The sequence below is a fragment of the Sceloporus occidentalis genome, unplaced genomic scaffold (genome assembly GCF_023333645.1).
Source record: "Sceloporus occidentalis isolate IW3139 unplaced genomic scaffold, rSceOcc1.0.p SCAF_3, whole genome shotgun sequence".
NCBI lineage: Eukaryota > Metazoa > Chordata > Lepidosauria > Squamata > Phrynosomatidae > Sceloporus > Sceloporus occidentalis.
The window spans coordinates 195,859,845-195,880,942 of record NW_028316983.1 but is presented as its reverse complement, the minus strand read 5'-3'; the positions used below and the strand labels follow the sequence as shown (position 1 = coordinate 195,880,942).

Sequence of the window (21,098 nt, the reverse complement as noted above, 5' to 3'; positions counted from 1 at the left end):
ATTTACTGTGTACAAAATGTCTTTTGGTTGTTTTGTTGTGATTGTGACTGATGCTCACTCTTCCCACTCATATCAGAGTGAAAAGTACAGAATCTGAGGCATCCAGTATTGCCCCCATACAGGACAGAATTTACAGTCCTTAAATACAGGATGTCCCATACAAATCAAGATGAGTAAGAACCCTAGGCTTACAAGTGGGAGAAATATACTACATGGAGAAATAGGTGAGGGTCTTTTCTGCTATGGCACCCCAGGTATGCTTAAACAGCACACCCTTCCTTTGAGGCCTGTTTAGCACCAGTACTGTATTAACTTCATTTTTGGGCTAGGCTCTAAGGATCCTGACTTATGGTTTTAAATTGTTTTAAATTATTTAAATAACTGAAATAGTTTAAATTGTTTAATACATTTTAGATTAGAGTTGATTGAAATTGCTCTTTGTTTTTTAATTTGTTTGATAAAAATTAATTTTGATTTCTTCTTTTTTGTCCATATGTTGCCTTAAGAAGTTATAATATAGGAACCCAGGCTTTTTCATACAACATTGTGATAAATGGGAGTCCCTCCATTTATCAGAACCTTCTCCCCAGATAAGAAAGGATTAAATGTGGGAGGAGATACAGATACATTTTAATGAGGTGTACAAACCTCTCACCAACATAGATTTGAGACACATACTCAAGATGTAGTGATGACTGCCAGCTTTGACAGCTTTAAAAATGAATTAGATACATTCATGGTGGTGAAGGCCATCAATGTCTACTAGGATGGCTATGTATCATCTCAATTATTACAGACAATATGGTGTATCAGTTGCTAGGGAATGCAACAGATAATAAGAACAGGAGCACATTATGAATATTACTCTGAGTTTCCACTTATCAACCACTGACATATCTGCACTAAAATGGGAATCTGAAGAATGCAAATAACAGATAGATTTTCCTTTAAGTATGCAGGAAGCACTGGACTCTTGAGGATTAACTCTTACTCCAGGGCCAGGGTAATTTGCCAGTTCCCATAAGGTGAGAGGGCCCATTTACTACAATAATGTCCAAAGCTTCAGTTTACATAAATTATCAATCAAACATTAGAATCAGCATTAGTGAATTCTCAGTTTGCAAGTTTCACCTCTTAAGACTTGAATGGGACCCACTGAAGTTGAAGGCTTCCAAGTTCCTGAAACTGATAATGATCTTGTGAGTGAGAAGTCAATTTAAGGCAAAGTGAATCAAATTGTATAAAAGGATAAATGTGGAGTATTAGGTGGATTTAATTAAGCAGTATTAAATTCTCACCCCCAAACTTGGGTTAATTAACCTGCTTACCAAACTTGTGCAGGCAAGTCTTAATAAGATTTGACTCTTTTTTATATATTTCTATGTCATAAAGAACAGAAAACCAGGCAAACAGTATTGTATCTAGGCCAATCAATAGGATGCACACAGGCAAAGATTTAAGTATTTCTGTCTGTAGGAGCTGGATGTAATCAAATTCATAAAAAAGGGCAGGTGCCTTTAGTTCTTGGTTTTACCAGGTGCCATTATTTTTATAGAATATATTTTAGACACAGCAATGCTACTTTAAGGGGATGTGGTGGCTCAAGTGGTTAAGATGCTGACTCTGTTGACTGCAAGATTGGCAGGTTGGCTGTTTAAGGCCCAGATGCTGCATGACAGGGTGAGTTCCCATCACTAGTCCCAGCTTCTGCCAACCTAGCAATTCGAAAGCATGTAAAATGCAAGTAGATAAATAGGTACCACACTGGTGGGTAGGTAAACAGCGTTCTGTGCAATCATGCTGGCCACATGAAAACAGAGTAGTCTCTGACAACGCTGGCTCTTCAGCTTAGTAATGGAGATGAGCACTGCTCCCTTGACAACTTGATATCCTTGTCAACGGGGAATACCTTTACCTTTTTCTAATGCTACTTTAACCCTCTGCATCTGCCCTTCTAGATCCGGAAGTTGCTTTTTAATGTGACTGTGACTTTATCCTTCTGCAAGAATAAGGTTGTCATGGGCAAGCCCAGTTTGGGAGTCTATCATCACAGATTTCATTCCCAGAATGTATGGTTTATGCCTATAAGGACCCCCATATCTTGTCATCCTATGGCTTCCTCAGTAGGCAAGCTGGAATGAGGGACCTCATCAGTCAGTAGGCAATGGCTGCTGACTGAATGATGCCCTATGTTGCACCAAGATTCTAAGCACTATTGCCAATAAAGTTATGCCTATATTTTAGTCTACCAATGTGTATGTGCACGATTTATATTCCCCTCCAGATGAATAGGTCTGTGAATATAAATCAGGATGATGCAGGTTAGTTATAGACTACAACAATATAAATTAAAAGTGATCAACTGACAAATCAGAAAATATTTCTTGTCTCTCCAATAGCACCCTACTTCAGATTACAAATGCCAAGTACTGCTTTTTATTTGACAAGCATCTTATCTTCTGAAAATAAGCAACCTTAAAGCATTCTATGGCACTACCAGCCAAAAGACACACATGTCATACCCGGGCGCACTTTACGTGGCTTTCAGCATACGCTGAAAGCTGCATGGGGAGAAGGGATGGCGTGTCTCATAGGGATGAACGGGGCGTGTGCCCGTGGTGCATGTGCACACCACCGCACCACAGCATAGACAATCCCCATTCATTTAAATGGGGCTTGAGTATAGGCGGTATTTGTTTTACGTGGATCCCCCATGTAAAGAAAGGGCGAACTGTATATCTCACTTTCCCACCTAGAAATATTAGATGCACCTGTGGCTATAGGAATATCTCATTTACTTATAGGACAGAGGTCTGTGCTCAGCCTGGAAAGGACTGGATGCTCTTTGCCAAGATGACTGGAAACAGGGGAAGAATGATGCTTTCCGAAAATAGTGCAAACACCTATTTTTAAGAATTCACTTTTAAAAAATGAGAATGCAAATAAAATGTAACTAAAAAGGAGAACTTGCTTTATCCCCAGAAGATTTCACCTTGAATAATAAGCAGGAATATGCAAGAAGAGACATATATAGACTTCTTCGTATTTATTCAGCCACCCCCTGAAAACTATGAATGGAATGCAAAATAATTAGTAAATATATCATGAAATCCAAAGATTGAAGGAAGGCTCCAAAAATCATCTTAGTAACATAAAGCAAACAAACAAAACATCACATCTTCTGTGAACGTGCAAGCGAAATGAAATGTAACAGCCCAATGTGGAACTGTGCCTACTTTGGGGATGGTGTTCTTTTTACTGTTTGATGTAACACCATCCTACTGAAACAGAACTAAAAATATACTGCAGTGTTTAGGAAAATAAGCTACAGAGCAAACAGAGGAGGAAAACACAAGAGGGGATTTACTGGGGATCCTCATTTCACAAAAAGACCATTCACTCTCCAGGTTTTTTCTAATGCCAATTCACTCCCTTCCCCTCCTTCTCTCCAAACACACTTCAATTGTTCTCACTTCTCAGCAATTTTGCTGGCTCTGTTTCATAGGTGCATGCGCCTATGAGTGAGAGCGTTTTGTGTCTAAGTGCGGAAACTGTTTACAAAAGTTATGGTAGCTCTTCTCAGCAACCCATCAAGAATTCCAGGAAATGGTCTCTGTTATTTTATTCTAGGTCAATGTCGGCTCATGACAGGCAGCAGAGCTGACACAGGACAGCTCGCTTAGCCTCACAATCCTGTAGTGAGGCCTCAATGGAAGAGGGGGAGAGAGCGAGAAAGAGCACGAATGAGCCACCAGTGGGAGGAGTGCCTTCCCAGCACTCTACCAACCACAGCACAAGGAATTATGATAAACACCACTCTGGAAACAAGATACAACAGTACATTGTGTTCTTCTTCAGAAAAACATCCAGACTTCGGCTCACTTCAAGTAAACAGTTAATCTTGTTTACCTTTTTTTAATTTGATGAAATGTTAACCGAACAATTCAATAGGCACATGAAATGAAGAGGGCTTTCCCCCCTACAGAGTTCAGCTCTTTTAAACCCAGAGCATCACATGGTCACAAATCAGTCCAACATGTAAGTTTCTGCATACGCTAAGTAGGGTTTTGTTGTCGTTGTTTTTTGCTTAAACTGATTGAACATAGTGCCAAAATAATATGTCTTGCAGGCAGAATAAGCATTGGAATAAAGGATATTCCCTCTTGAAAAGTTAGCAACAGAAATATAAATGCATGATTAATTGCAGTGTTAGTAAGAAAACACTGTCAAAACAATAAAAATCACATCCCAATCCAAGACCCAAGGAGTTAGAACAAACAAAATAGATATTTTAATGACTACTTGTTTGTCTACTGTCAACAAACTTGCAACCATAACTGTCACAAATACAAATTACAGAGGCCACTGAAACTATTCATTGAAATATATTTATTGTATAGTATGTGTATTCCTTACAGCATAATATCCTGATCTACCTGTAGTGGGGATCCTGTGGCACTACAGATACTGATGGACAACACCACCCATCATCCCAACATGACTGGGGATGATGGGAGTTGGGATCTAACATCACCTGAAGGACACTTTCCCCCTCTCTTGGCTTAAGACAGCATACAGTGGGAAAGTATGCTAGATGTGCATAAACATTTAAACAATTCCAAATTTTTCATTGTTACTGAACATGAAACGTTAATTTTGTCTTTTGAAATAAACAAGTATGTTCCCATTTTGTCCTTGGATATGCAGCTGAAGAATACGTACTTACAAAATGAGGTCAAAGTGATTTTTGTGTGTGATGAAGCCACTTTGTACTTCTTTATTAGCTGGTGATGGCTCCTTTCCATGCTATGTAATTCCAGCTTCAGGAGAATGAGGAACACTAGACTAAAAGGAGGATTTTAAATAATCATAAGACACGATTAATTAGTTAGCTTAACAATTTTAAAAGTATTGATGAGCAGTTGTTTTAGAATTTTATCTCATGAGGTTTTGCATGATGCATTTTAAAAGTCAAATAAACTTATCAGTCCCAGAACATTTTAAAATATATTTACTAAATTTAAGCCTGCATTCTTGGTTTGATATTGAAACTCTGACAACTATACTCTGACTTGGGGCCCTGGTGGCGCAGTGGTTATATGCCTGTACTGCAGCCACTCACTCAATACCAGCCAAGGTCTCGGGTCGACTCAGCCTGGCATCCTTCCATAGGTCGTTAAATGACTACCCAGCTTGTTGGGGGCCAGTAGCTTACTGCTTGGTTCATTGGTAAGCAGTATAGAAATGTACTTGCTATTGCTATTGCTAATAACTGTTAACGTTCAACTGCCCAAATGTTCTTGCACCTATGTTTTTTTTCCAGTTGTATGATCAAGATGAAAGTTACTACTTTCTGAAGTAGTACATATATACAAATTCAACTCAAACAAATTAACCCACCCAAACATATTTCTTTCCTACATATGAGGTCATGCAAGTCCTTGAGTCAAAAATATATAGCTATGTATGTGCATATGTATGAATAAATAAATGTAACCTCCACAATTATTATTGTATTATATAATATTAAGGGTTTCCCTCATCTCTGTGTGTAGAAGCAGCACTCTCAATATATGTCAGGATGTCTTTAGCGCATTCTGCAAAAATATTTAAATAGCATGGTTACATTTCTTTGCGTTCCTGTGCCTGTAGTGCATAAAAGTAGGTAGGCTAATGCAGTCTGAGTTTGTGTTTCAGGTTATTTGGCGTTATGTTTCAATATGTTTTGAACACACTGAAGGACTTTCAAGCTTCCAAACACATACAGTAAAACATTAGCCAAGTGACATATACATATAAGCAGTGCAAGATAGCAGATGCTCTCACTGTAGTACGATTTCATCCAACTTGTACACATAGCTACCCCTTCCTTAAACACAAAAGACACAATTCTTCTGTGTATAGTTTATCAGCATGAAGGTCCCTGATGTATATAAAATGAGAAGTGGTTTGAAGCCATTATTTGATATATTAAGGTAGAAACAGAAAAAGAATGTGAGAAATCTGAACAGAAGGAGTTATTTGTCAACAAGGTAGTAGCAATTTATTGGTCCTCAGTAGTACCAAGGCAAGTTGATAGGAAGAAAATGAACTCATTTGAAATGTGGCCCTGGAGAAAAGTTCTATGCATACCATGGGCTGCTAAAAAGTCAAGAGCAGTCCAATGCTTATCACATATAGGCTACACATGATTAGGCAATGCAGTTTTGTCCTCCTATTTATTTATTTGTTCATTTATGTGCCAGCTTTCTCCCAGAATGAGACCCAAGGCAGCTCACAAAAAGAAGCAGCTAAAACCTGAACAATAAAATTTCAAGTATAATTAAAATCACATTAAAACAACAGATTATGAACAGTACAAAAATTATTAAAAACACACAAAAGTTAAAATAGAGTACATCCCCTCCTCCCTGTTAAAAGGCTCTCAGCAAGTAGTTAGTCATTAAAAGCCTTCTTGAATAAAAAGTTATTTGCCTGCCAGCAAAAGGAAAGCAGGAACGGGGACAAGCCTAGACTCCTGAAGAAGGAAGTTTCATAGGGTGGGAGCAGCCATTGGGTAGGCTCTCTCTTTCTCTGAAGGAGCTTGGGATGGTGGTGGGACTGAAAGTCCCCTAGTGAGGATCTCAAGACTCTGATGGGTTCATATAGGGTAGGGATGGGGACCTGTGGAAGACAAGGGGGTGACATTATTCCTCCAGCACTCCACAACCACCTCCAGAAAAAAAGGGGAGTTGCACCTAAATCCCCTCTAGTTTGATCTACAGGAAAGGCGGTATATAAATAAAGCTTTTCTTATTATTTATTATTTATAGTCACTTGTTATTCACTTTTATTTAAAAAAGAGGCATCCCTAGAGCCTAATTTGGTTCACGGGTCTCCCAAAAATTTGGTGGAAATGGCTCCCGTGCCGTGCCCCCTAGGTGGCATTTTGGGGCAAATTTTTTTGAAAAAATTCACAAAATATTTTTGACTTCTGGGGCCCCAAGGCACCTCCAAATATGGTGTAAATGACAGCCACCCCTCCCTAAAGATCCCTTGGAGGCCTTATGGAAAAGCTTTAAGCTCTGGGGGCCCACAATAATGGCCCTGGGCATATGGCCCATAGGCTGCACTTTGATCCATGGTACAGGGAGATGCAGTCTTTCCAAAATTATAAACTGAACTGTAATTCTAGGGATTTCTATGGGGGAGTGTTCTGAAATATATTTTAAAAAGGCAACATTGCACCAACTCAGTCAAATATTACTTTTAAAGAAAAACTACTTCTGCAAAACTATTTGTCGGTTGTGAAGCTTGCAGTGGTGGTTAAAATGTTTTTGAGAGGGGACAATCACATTTCTGATCAAGGGTGTGGTAGTAAACAATACTCCACAGTTTGTTTTTAGGATGGTAATGGAGGACATTGCCAGACATAATTGGATTAGCAGTGTGATATAGGTAAAAGGTATCATGCTTCTTCAAAAAGGCACATTGAAATAAAGCAGCAGTTGAGAATTCCCCTTAGAGGGGAATTCTCTAAAATTCTGGCATGAACAGAATTTATTCCAACACTTTATCAAAATAGAAAATGGATGTAAAAATCCACAGGCGAAATCCAACTGTTAATCTAAAATGGGGTAGACCCACTTAATCAAGAAATGTTACATAACTTTCGACTTAACAAGCCTTATGCATTCAGCAGGTCTACTCTAAAGGGGGCTAACACAACTGGATTGTGCCCTGTGTCTCACATATTATTTAAAGAATAATATGAGAAAGAGCTTTAGGTAAAAAATCAATCAACGTAACTCAAATCAATGATGTTACTTTATGATCAGTATTTTCTTCAGACAAATTCCTATCTTATATTTAAAGAAAGGAATACAGACATATATTGAAAGGACAGACAAATAAATAGAATGATATCTGGCCTTTTATGACTGCAAGGAGATTTGGCCTCAAAAGGTGGTGTGTTTTCAGTCAGCCAGTCTTCTAGCTAGCGCAGAACACATGTACATATTTAATTTTTGGAAAATATCTTTGCATTTCCTAGGTGCAATTTTATGCAATAAAATTTTTATTTATTTTTAATGTTTTTGAAAAGAAAATGAGAGTCTTCACCTAAACTGCTGTCAACATACTGAAGAATGATAAAGTTAATCAACAGCAGTCTCACACGTTTACAGGGCTTTTCATCACAATGACCTCAAAAGAGCCTGACAAACTATCTCTAGTATGGATCTTGGTCTACTTTTTTGCATCAGCCATATAATCAGCATTTCCCTGAAAGGAATGAGATTCCCTTTATCAGCACTGAAAAACAGGTCTGTTTAGTGCTAGCCAAAGGCTTAACACAAAAGCAAAGAATGCCATACCTAATCTAAATTACAGGGGGGACTGAAGGAGGCTGAAGGTAATCACACAAATTAGAATTGGACAAGGGCATTTTGTTAACATCATCAGTTAACTCATATCCAAACGGCATGAGTAATTTAGAATGAGCAGTTTGGACTTGGATGTTCCAGCTGCTCGGAATGAGAATACCATACTTTGAGGCAGTAGTAGAACAGCATGGTGGGACAATGGTTCAGAACTGTCTCTGGAAAATATCTCACTGTATGATGCCACTGCAGTTTATAATTAATTGATTTGGAATATGAATGTGTTGAACGCATGATAACACAGCAGCATGAAACTATGTTTCCATAAATTCTTCTTGTAAAGTCTAAGTATGAACGCTTAGAAGTCCAGGCATATAAAGTTAACATCTTGGTATATACGTGCACCAAAGTTTCTTTTAAAAAACAAACCAGTCTTAAATCCCTTACTCTCAATGAAATGCTTTTTAATTGCTATGAAACTACATGAAACAGATTAACTAATTTTGTAGGCTAATGTTAAAACAATTTTCTGGTTCTACAGAACCAATTTCTTTCTACTAGTTGCCTGATAGGAAAGTTCCTTAAGATCTAGAGCCAGCATAGTGTAAGAGAGTCAGTGTGGTGTAGTGGCTTGAGCACAGGACTACAACTCTGGAGACGAGGGTTCAAATCTTTGGTCAACCATGGAAACCCACTGATTGACCTTGAGCAAGTCACACACTCTCAGCCATGGCAAATCTCAGCTAAACAAATCTTGCCAAGAAAATGACTTGAAGGCAACAACAACAACAAAACTAATCAGACTTTTCTTTGCTGATTATCTTATCTATCTGGGCAAATTTTCCCTATTGTTTCTTGCAAACCTTTTTGGCGACTATAGGGATACAGTCATATTTAATACCCTCTCTTTATTTCTATGCATACAGCTAGATGCTTATTGCTTCTTACTTGCTTTATGTTAAATTTCCTAAATAGGGATGACACTACATCATGTAAAGCATAATACTGTTCCCAAGGGTATTCTATACCAGGAACACATTATGAGCTGGAAGTAGCCAAGCCACTGCTTGAAGTGGCAACAAGATTCTCCTTTTTCAGTAAAAAGCAAAAACAAAAACACCCCCTCTCGGTCACCTTTTATTTCACCTATAAAATACAGTCGTCTCTCCAAGCCTGCAGATTTGAGATCCATGGATTTGGAAATCTGTGAAGGGGTGACCACCATTAACGTCAATGGGCACGTGCCTATGGCCGGCATGCACACGCCCCATTCAAGCCTATGGGGCTTGAATATGCGCACATTTTGGAACTCGTGGTGAGCCAACTGTACAGAATTCTTAAAATTCTCCCCACCCCAAGATTAATATAATCACTGGAGAGGGATTCACTTCCCACTATCCTAAATCTATGCTTCTGGGGCAGGCCTAAATGCCAGAAAAGGAACAGTACGGGTCATATCTTTTATGGCATTCTGTGTGAGATACAGTTTCTTCAAAAGAGAATTAAAAGAGGAACACAGAATTCACCGTCCTTATCCAGTCCTTCCAAGATCTTCGGGGACTCAAAAGACAATGTGAGCTTTAATCTCTTAGCAGAGATTGCAGATTAGAAACACAGGGGAGAGATATTTATAACAAAGGAATATGAACTAAGGAAAATCCTTCCTGCAGTAATGAACCTCTTTCAGACAGAAACTTCATTTAGGACGTGAACATAAGAGCATGAGGGTCGGCATCATCTGGTGAAATAACTCATGGTGTCCTCCCAAAGCACACCATATAGAATCCTTAATAATGTTTTTTGTACTAGTGTTACTCATAAATCGTAATTCCCATATATTGCTGAATGCAATGGCAATAGTTGTGACAAACAACTAACAAAATTAAAATTATACCTTTAAATTACAATGTCATGCACACCCTATAAATATATTTACATGTACATAGTTTCATGTGGTTAATTTTTAAAGAAAATTTAAATTAATAATTTTTATTTTTTAATTAAAAAACTGAAAATTTGAAAATGTAATTTTAAAAAAACCATAAGGCCTCACCTTTCTCCTCCCATTGAGCCTTGCCCCACTTATACCATCTCTTCAGCATTTTTAAGGGAATCAGGTGAATGCCACAGTTTGTTTCTGCCAAAAGGTGGATATTTGGGGATCAGTGGTATCACCCCGGGTGTCACCTGGTGTGGTCCACACCCCCACCCCACCCTAGTAATGCCCCTGCATAAGAACAGGTTTCCCAAAGCGAGGGAGAAACAGCTCTCTTTCTCAGTAAACTGCTGAGAGTCAACTTGTTTGTTTAGAGGGGGTACTACAGTGTGACTGGGGGAGCCACCATTATGCCATGAAACTCACTGTGTGACCATATCATGCTTGGCCAGCCTCAGCTATTTCACAGGGTTGAGAAAACAGTGGGCAACAAAAGAGCTGTATCCATCACTCTGCACCTACATGAGCCCCAGAAAGTTCAATGTGGCCTAAGAACGGCTGCCGGAATCATCCGGCAGCCGCGTTGCCACTGGCAGGAGCGCCGGCGATGTGGGCCTCAGTGTGCCCCAGAATGCATTGCGGGGCAGCCGAGGCTCCTGATTGGCTGCGAGCGAGGCCTGAGATGGAACTTCTAGGGGTAGTCAATCTAGCCGGCCGGAGGGCTTCTCTATGGTCGCTCCTTCTGGTCCTGCAAGGCAGCTGATTGGTGCTGCCTTGGGGGGGAGGAGCGACCTAGCTTGGCCCCGCCCTGGACTTGGCCTATATAAGGTCGTGCTGTGCGGAGTCTGGGGCCTTTCGCGATCAGCTACCCACCCACCCACCCTTGGGTTGGTGTTACTGTCACAACCAGGGGCGGCAGCATAGGCCAGGACCTGGGGTGGATGGTCTCCAGGGCTGCGGAGCACTGGAGAGGGAGTCCTTAGGGACCTGGGTACGCTGAGTGGTTATGTATGACCATTGCGGGGGCCACTACGTTTTACGCAGCCCAGTGACTAGGGGCTGGTGGAAATACGGACAATCGGCTGGTTGCTATCCGGTGGTGCATAGCCCCTTGGACTTCCCGACGGCAGGCCTGGTGCAGGCCTTGGGTATCGAGCAACCGGGGTGTTGGTCGATTTTGCCAGATCCTGACCCCATGCTATGGGCCAACCCTATGCTGTTTTATTGCTGCTTGCAATTAATAAAGTTGTGGCCTTTTCTCCAAAATATGCTTCTGTGATTATTGTGGCGGCACCCCTACAACACAACAGTCTGCACTTTGCCCAACCCTGATTTGTATTATAAATGTTCTATTAACATTTCATCCCTCAATATATCTTTATTATTACATTTTATAATCCCACAGTGAGTGTACAAATTTTTAAAAGGGACTTTTGAGTTCCGGTGTGAGATAAGCTTGGCCCACATAAGAAAAAAAAAGTGCATTGCTCATCTTACTGTGCACTGATGACATGGGAAATAATGCTTTAGACAACTGGAGTCTTAAAAGCTGCTTCAAATGCCATGGAAAGGATACCATTTCCTTTCTCTGAAGGTTAACCATCATAAACAGACATGTGGAATCTAGCATTGGCCAAAAACAAAAACACCAAATTTATGTGAATACTCCATATTTTCAAACATGTTAGTGGTGTTTCAAATGCAACAGAAAATCATGTTTGACTCACAAGAGAAATATAGTGATCTTTTCTCCATACCACTACATCCACAACTATCTCAAACATCCTTAACATTATACTCAAGAAGCTTTTCTTACTAATTGAATGGTCTCAAAGATAACAAAATCACAAGGATGAAAGTTTAATGCTTTGGATGCATTGACTGTTATTGTCAAGTAACCATTAAAAGCACTGTCATAAATGATCATAGTTTACAAGAAAAATGGAAGATTAACACAAAATCAGCCACAAAGGCCATTTAAATCATACTGCATTTCTTCAGTAAGTTTTTAGAAGAACTCTAACCACCATCTTCATTACGAGCCCACACATTTAAAATATTCTAAATGATCTATTTAGCAATTAAAACTAAAGTCGTGTGTACACTACTCTTAGTGTTCAGCAGTTTATGCTGATTTAAATTATTAAATAGTATGTGCAGGAGTAATAATCAGAACCAAGTCTCTTATGAAACCATTTCAGGACACAATTATTCTAGCTTTTCTGTTAGCATAAGCTTCTCAATGTCCATTCTACAACCTGGGAGCTTGTGCAGATGATATGACCAAGTCTCTTAAAAAGCCTGCCAGGCCTTCATGGTACCAAAGACAAAGCAATAAATAACAACTCCTTCCATCCCAAGTCAAGGACAATACTCATAATGCCCAAGGCCAGTTAAATTGTTTTGGTATTTTTTTTGGGGGGGGGACCCACCAGTATTTCTTCCTCCATCTGAAGAGCATACAAAGAAAAATAAGTTAAATCAACAGCTTGAGGTATCTGCTTCACTCTGCCTAATGGTAAGGGCTGGCTCTGGGCCTAGGTGCACTTCGTATTATATCCTTCTTTAATTTTCAACAAACTCTGAACTTCAGAGTTAGTGGACTTTTATTCTCCAAGTTTATTCAGAATGTTTATATATATCTGAAATATCCTGTGACATATCTGATAAATTTGTAATTAATTATTTCATTGTTTTGTTATTTTTTTCAATCCCACTTGTTAGTCCATGTAGAAACCACCGGTATTTCCAAAAGTCTTGGTCTCAGTTCTTATTTGATTAATATTTTTGTGTCCACAAACTTTCCATTTTAGTTGATCTCCAAGCACACTTGGAGCACACCTTAGTCAGGGCTTAATTACAGGTGTGGGTGGAGGGTACACTTTACCAGTGGCTGAGATTGAGAGTGGGGAGAAGCAAGGGAGCTGAATTGGGCTGAAATGTACAGTCAGCCCTCGATATCCGTGGGGGAGCTGTTCTGGACCACCCATCCCACAGATACCAAATTTGCAGATGCTTGAGTCCACATTGTCCCCAGTGGCAGTGTGGTCACGTGGCTGCACCATTAGAAACAATTGAACTTGAATGGTGGCACGTGCACATGGCCATGCTGCCATTAGGGACAGCCCTCATTGTCCCCAGTGAGGGCGCGTACATGCAGTCACACTGCCGTTAGAGACAATGGCACTTGTCCCTAATGGAGGTGCACTTGCATGCATGCACCACCATGGGGACAACGAGGGCTGTCCCTAATAGTGGAGCAGCTATCTGCACAAGCTGCCATTCAGGACAACATGGGCTTGCCATCCACTGATGGTTGAATCCACGGATGGCAAGTCTAGAGGGTAGACTGTATAAAGAAAAATAAAAAAATGAGGGTCAATATATTGTACACTATATCTGGATATGTTTACAGAAATGTAATTCCCTGCATATATTTGCCTATTTTCTAGAGTCTATCGTAACTGATGTTCTGTCCAGACCCTGAGATCCATAAGAGAGGCCCTTCTCTCAGACCCACCTCCTTCACAGCTATGGTTAGTGTGGACATGAGAGAGGGTCTTCTCAGTGGTTCCCCTTAGAATTTTGAATGCCTCCCTTAGGGAAGCTAGCGTGGACCCTATATTGTCCTTCTATCAGTAGGCAAGGATATTTTTATCCAGACAGGCTTTTAGAACTGAAGGCTTTTCTTTAAAAAAAAAAGGCCTACAAGTGCTATACTGTTTTAAACTGTATTAATTTAAAAAAAAATTTTATTAGAGTGTATGTTTTTAATATGGTTAATATTTCAATTTGTTTTGATGCTGACTTTTTGTATGTTTTAATTGTATTTTTTTTAATGTGTAAACCAAATGTGTGAGTCCTAGACTTGAAGTGGAAAGCAAGATATAAATAAAGTTGCTGCTGGTGCTGCTTTTATTATTATTCTATCAGAAAAAAATAATGTTCTTATCTAACAATGATTTGCTGGTTCAGGTTCATCCCAGAACTGAGAAAATGCACCTAAATGGAAAGGGAGCTTTGTGCTGTGATAGGCTACCTGAAGATCCATCCCAGAATTCCTTGAGCAAAGATAGGAAGAAAATGGTAGAAGAAACAAAGGACCATAATAATCAGGAACAGTTGACAATATTACTGATAGAATTTGTATGTGATGAAGTCTCTAGTTCAGACAAGCAAATACGAACTCTGGAATTTATTTCCAAGAAAATGTATGTAATGTAAGAACAACAAACAGAGAAGAACATAACTAAACTATGGCGGGCTACAGACCGCCGCTTTGCGGCGGTCTGCCGCCGCCTGCTCCGTGCGGGAGCCGTAGCAGTCACACCGCGCGGCTCCCGCGCGGAGCAAAAAAGAAGCTCCAAAATGGAGCTTCTTTCCGCGGCGCACTGATGATGTCGCGAAGCGCCAAGGGCGCATTCGTGACGTCATTAGCGCCGTGCGACGTTCGGACACTCAGCGTCCGATACGTCAATATGGCGCCGGCCATGTAGAAGGGCCGGCGCCATATTGTACGGACACAGTCCGTATTAGACCCAGGGGCGTCTAGAAGAGACGCCCCTTTTTTAAAATGGGACATCCTGCGGACGTCCCAACTGCCGGTGTGTAACCGGCCAAAGAGAACTAAAATAAGCTAAAGGACACCAATCCATCATTCAGTTCTGCTAGAGGAAGGATAGATCTAAGTATTTTGTCCATTACTTGTGAACCTGGAAAATAATGGATCTGGGAGAAAAAATTAATTAAAATTATTATTATTATTTTTTTAAAAAAGGGGGGTTTAAAATGAATGTATTCCTTTATACTTAGGTCCATAGAAAATTAAACTGACAAAAACATACATGATAATATAAATATTAGTACAAATGAAAGAGTTCCAAAATAATCAGCAAGTTTAAATCCCTGATTCTCAGGCTGGTTAATTATGTTAAACTAAAATACCCCTCCCCAAGAAATGATAAAAATGCCCAAATATATGTCAGTTCTTAGAAACGTAACTAATATAACTCAGAATTCAAAACACATAAAACTGAGGTGGGGATCATGGTATGTGTGTGGGAGGTGACCTGTATTTCAAGGTTGTATTTGGCCCCATAAAATGATGCTTGAGCCCTTCCCAGTTCTAATGCTCACTAGCACAAAGCAATATTCATATTCTCCCCTTTTTTCATAAAAATGACTTGGTCACATAATTCAGCCCAAAAGGAGCCAAAACCCAAATATAGGAATAAACACATTTGCTAAAAACACCACATAGTTGGCATTAAGTGCAAAGGGACAACACGCTAGGGCTAAAAGCAAAATGAAGCTGTAGGTTTTATCACACAATATATGAAGCTGGGTCGCCTTTTAAATAAAGGAAATGGAAAATGAAGAAAGAGCAGCTCTTCAGATAGCATGGGAATGTACGAATAGAAATCAAAACAGCGTTACCCTAACTTCATACATTTCCCTCCAAATGTTTCATATCAAGTGTGTGTCTTATCTCTTGATACAGGGATATATGTTGATAAATTGTATTCCTTTCTCTTGTTTAGTAGCTTAACAAGATCTATGTAAATTACATGTGGCTGTTTTGGCAATTTCGTTTTGCCAATTCTTTCTATTGAAACTATGAAAAGCAATAAAAAACCCGCTGATTGGATTGTAAGCCATGGGCTGGTTTACTTTATCCATTTTATTGTTTGTATGTACAGCACTGTGTAAATCTACAGCACTATATAAATAAAGTATAATAATAATAATAATACAAGATTGTACGTTAAAGTATTACCTCAAATCATTGTCAAAGGCATTATTTCATTATCAAAAGGCAGAGCAAATCCATCAGGAAAGAAACCAACAGGAAGATTAAAAAAGTTACCTTAACTTCCAAAAACTGAAGATCCCAATGTTAAATAAAATATATTTATCTCAAAAGTATTCCAGTCAGCAACATGAAGTAAAAAGTTGGAAACAAATATAAGCTCAAAAGAACAAAACTTTTAATAGATTTTTTTGCCTCACTATGTGTAAATATGGAACATTTGTGAATTTATTAACAGAAGACTAGGGAACTAAGCTTAGCCGTAAGCAATATTTTCCAAATGTTTGTGCTACTAAAATAGAAAACAAGAGTTTTCTTTCAAGACAGCAGCTGTGAGTTTTATTTTATAGTGGATATTTCAATATGCAAAAAATAGTGCGCCAAAACTATTCTGTTCAAGAGACATGACAACCTACAAGATGATAAGCTTCAAATCAAAAACAATTGGAGGTTGTGATATGACTGAATGTAATAGCTCCTAGGTACCCACAACATTCTGAAGAATACATAAAATCTTCATTTAATTTCAAATCAGTTTGGTGCACTTAGTGACCACTGATATTAAAGCTGTTGGAATAAAAAAACAAAGCAAAGCAAACAAAAATAATTATTATTGAGTCAACTTCTGATGTTATAGCAAACGTTAGGCTAATACAACTACCATATTGCTCCTTTTGTTGTTGTGTAAAACAATAACCCTCACTTTCATACTCCATAGTATTCAAATGGATGAGAACATGGAAGAAAGGGGAAGGAATCAATTACTCTGCTGAATTTTAAGGACAAGGAATGATGTAATGTAGAGAGATCACTGACATCTTTCCAGACCCCAAACAAGGCCAAAATATGCATTTTGATGGTATATATGAATCCCATTGTAAATCTGTCCTTTCCTTCAGAAAGGCACCACTGATTTAAATCTGAAGGGCAATAAGGAGGACAAGGAGTTTAGGCTTTCCATCATGCATCATTTTCTTCCTGAACACATATGCATACACACACACTACTTGGTACCGCAGACTTATAACAAAAACAGAGAAGCTGTGTTCTATCCATCTACAAGATATCAGAACGACATCTAGTTCAAATGGGCACATTTACATGCCAAAATCAAATTCTGTCTTCTGTCAAAATGTCACTCTATGGTTAATTTTACACCTTACTTTCACGTTTGACAACATTTCACACTGCATTCAAAAAACTTCAGAAATGTACTGTATGTCATGTTCATGTACATATTCAGTTATATGCTCCTCAGAGCCTAACTTATCCAAATAAATGGCTGCCACCAGAAGAAAACACTGGTTGGCAGAAATTACATTTCCTCAGCTTCAATTATTTATTCTAGTGACAGTTCCTCATGAATTGTTTTATATATATTCCACATTTTACTAAATTTTTAAGGCTATTTCACAGGTCAGGTAAACTGTGAGCAGCTCCTCAGAAGGACAGTAAACCTGCCTAAACATTGCAAAGCTCTCTTTACACAAATAAGGGGATGGGGCGTTAAAATTCCATACATATATATAAGAAAAAGATAAATTATTGATCAGTCATTTAATCTACTACTATTTGATTGCAATCATTTACAGACAATATTTTACAATGTTCTACTAAGTCATGACAGTTATTAGACAAATAGCCTGTTACTTAAGGGCTCAAAATTGAAGATGTAGCTATACAAAAAAGCACAAGAATAAGATACAGAAAGTTTCACATCCCATCCAACTGTCTATAGGGGCCCCAGTAAAAATGGATGGGGAAAATCACACTTGTGCCTGTAACTGAGACTGTGATACTCAGTGACAAGCATATAAAAAGATGGCCTGATATATTCATATACTAGGATTCACACATTTCCCGTGGTTATTTATTTGATTATCAGTCTCCTACAAATTAAGAACAGGAGCTAATGTTGAGGGTTTTACTGAAATAACACATATCTGTGGATTAGGTTGTATGCGAGCCTTGAAAAATGTTTTCTTAAAAAATTACAACTTCCTGAGTCCCTGAGACATAGGGTCAGTGGTCTCAAAATCTCAAACAAAAATTAAAACTAAAATGGTTGATCTACTGCACAAACCTCCCCCCCCCCGCCAATTTGAGTCCACTACTCTATTCTTGTTACCTGAAATATATACAGTACATGCATAGTCTTTTCTGTGTCTGAGACTGGTAGATTCGTCTCAAATAATACAGTGTATAAGCTATCTAAGGATTTTTAAAGGGATTCTTACTGCTGCATAGGAATAGGAACAGGAGATCCAGCATGATGTAGTAGGTTGCGTTTTGGACTATGACCAGGATGTGTGGTCATAGGTTCAATTTCCCGCTCAAGCATAAAAACCCACTGGGTAACCTTGGGCAAGCCGCACTCTCTCAGCCTCAGAGGATGGAAATGGCAAACCCACTCTGAAGAAACTTGTCAAGAAAACCCCATGATAGGGGAGTTGCCATAAGTCAAAAATGACTTGGAGGCACACAACAACAACAACAACTGCGGCATTCCCATCTCCTGATTAAAAACAATGCCACAATTCTTGCCATCTATGCTTCAGAAAATGTCTATGTGGTTGCAGAAGCAACCCAACCTCTTAAATTTACAACAGATGCATACTGTTCCAATATATTAATCTATGACAAGTCAAAGACGTTTCTGTAAACTAGTGATACGATGACTAAGAACTCTGTTTCCATCAGAAGCCCTTAATCCTACGTAAGAAGTCTGCACGCTAATAGATGTCACAGACAAATGTTAACTGGCTACAGCTGGCTCCCAGCTATAAAAAGAATTAATGAAAACACAAATACTAATGTTTGCCTCCCCACTCTTCACCCTCTTAGCCCCTACGTCAAGGCTGTGCAAAGGCATCACTTTCCAAGTGCTCTGTGTGAATGAACTCCCTGCTCTGAACTAGCTTGGGCTGGTTCCCTGAAGTTTGTTTACTGAACAGCATGTGCAGAGACACACTGATCATGGGGGAAATAGGGGGAGAAAGAAATCACATGATCCCTTGGCTCCGGCACTTGCTATTACTGAGAGCTTTGAAATGTGTGCTTTTCTACAGGAAATAAGATGAGAAAATAGGGATGTTCTAATAATGAACCAAAGACAAAAAGGAGTTGATCTGTGTTAACGCCAAGGATCACAAGATATTATATTTGAGTAAATGTAGAAAATTCCTGAGTTTAATGCATTTGAGACTGAGAGAGCAGAACACTGTGTTTATTTTTTAACTACTATCTCCTGTCATCATAAAACGTTTATTTTATCAAAAGTATCATAGGTGTGTCTAGAAACCGGAGTAAGCTTTATAATTCAACTTTTAAGACTAACATTTAGACACAGACTCATATGAAAATGTGTATATTTCCTTTATTTTAAAACTAAAATGCACCTTCATCCAGACCTGGATCCCTTAGAAGTGTGCATAAAATTTTAATGTTACAATTACCTTAGTAATGTTTGCTATATATTAATAATACTGTTGAATTTGTAGACCCTACACCACTTGAAGAGTAAATATTAAATGATGGTATACAAAGTGTAGAACTAATGAAACTAAATTCACTTTAATCTATTTCTACATAATGGGTTATGGAATGACTTTTCTATTAATATATACAATAATATATAATTCTAACTTTTGTACAACAATATTCTGTATAACTATGCAGCTGCACAACTAATAGTGTTGAGTACTCTCAATCCATAAAATGGGGCTACACAGATTAGAATCTAGTGTTTAGGGACCAGCACACTCCTTCCCAAGAGTCTCACCCCTCTCCATCATGTCCCTGTCCTCAATCTTATCTATAGTTAAGGCTTACACTGGCATCAGTGCTTCAGGAGATACACAGTGAAACAGGATTTTGAAACTGGGTTCATTTAACCTTTTCAATAGAGATCATGATTCACATTAATAAAGAAGCTAATGTCACTTATAATCATAGTTCAAGTGGCCCCATAGACATTTTCACCAAGAAAGTAAAAGATTGAGTGAGGAAACCAACCAACCACAATCTCTCAGGATGAGAGGTTGATTTAATATCTGGAGAGGTTTTCTGGTGTGGACACAGAAAAGTGCCTTCTTGGTGGCTGTTCCAAGGCTGTGGAAGTTTCTCCTACAGAAGCCTTTACTGTTATTCATCTGTGATTTTTAAAAGTGATTTTGCATGATCCTTTTAACTGTACTTTGTTTTAAACCAGAGCCGGGAAGTATGTCTGGCAGGTTGCATGCAGTACTCAAGGTTTTTTGGGTTTTTTTTTTTTGTTTTTTTTTGTGATTCTCACTATCCCAAATCTTTTTTTTTTTTTTGGGGGGGGGGGTTCCCTTAACAACCTTGAGATAGCCTGAGGGCATTTTTACCATGGGTTTTTTTTTTTTTTTTTGGGGGGGGGGGAGGCTATTTTGGAACCAAGAAAGGACTTTTTCAAAAAGAAGTAACAGAAACTAATTTCCAGGACACTTCCTGTTAGAAGAAAAGAATCAGGAGATTATTAGGTTTACACCATGAATAATCAAGAGGCTAACCCGAAAAGCCAGGACATTATATGGTTTTCAGGTTGAATTGCTTGAAAAATTGCTTGGAAATCAAGGAAACATTAAAAAAACAACAACAACAAATAGAGCTTGTGGCCTTCAAGGACCCCAAAGTGAAATCCAGAGGCTGCTTATGGTCCACTTGGACACAGTTATACACATGAAAACGGATCCCAACTCTGTCTGAAGAGAGGGAAGGAATGGCATCATCATTTTCTGATCTCAAATCACTGTTCTTGAACTGAACAAGTTTGAGTCATGTAGTAGAATCAGAATTTACTGCAAAAAGTGGCATCTGTTCTCAGATATGCTAGACACAGAACATTGCAAATATAATTTAAAATAGGTATTTAAACAGCTTAAGTACACAGGTGGAGTTACCCCATCTTACTTCTGCACTAAACTGAAAAAAAATTCTACCCTTATCCCTGGTCAGTGATTGGAGATAA

At 38.8% G+C, this 21,098-nt stretch overlaps 1 protein-coding gene across 5 annotated transcripts in view; it reads right to left on the bottom strand.

Annotated features, from left to right (window-relative positions):
* Positions 1-21,098, bottom strand: part of SPIDR (scaffold protein involved in DNA repair) — a 211,047-nt gene that overhangs the window by 49,143 nt on the left and 140,806 nt on the right. For 4 of the 5 annotated variants that reach the window (XM_089517269.1, XM_089517271.1, XM_089517272.1 and 1 more), the window contains one exon: positions 4,723-4,845. The exons of the other annotated variant lie outside the window; for it this stretch is intronic. In XM_089517269.1, coding sequence (XP_089373395.1) covers positions 4,723-4,845 — 123 coding nt within the window. The remainder of the gene's footprint in view (positions 1-4,722; positions 4,846-21,098) is intronic. 5 annotated transcript variants of the gene reach the window in all.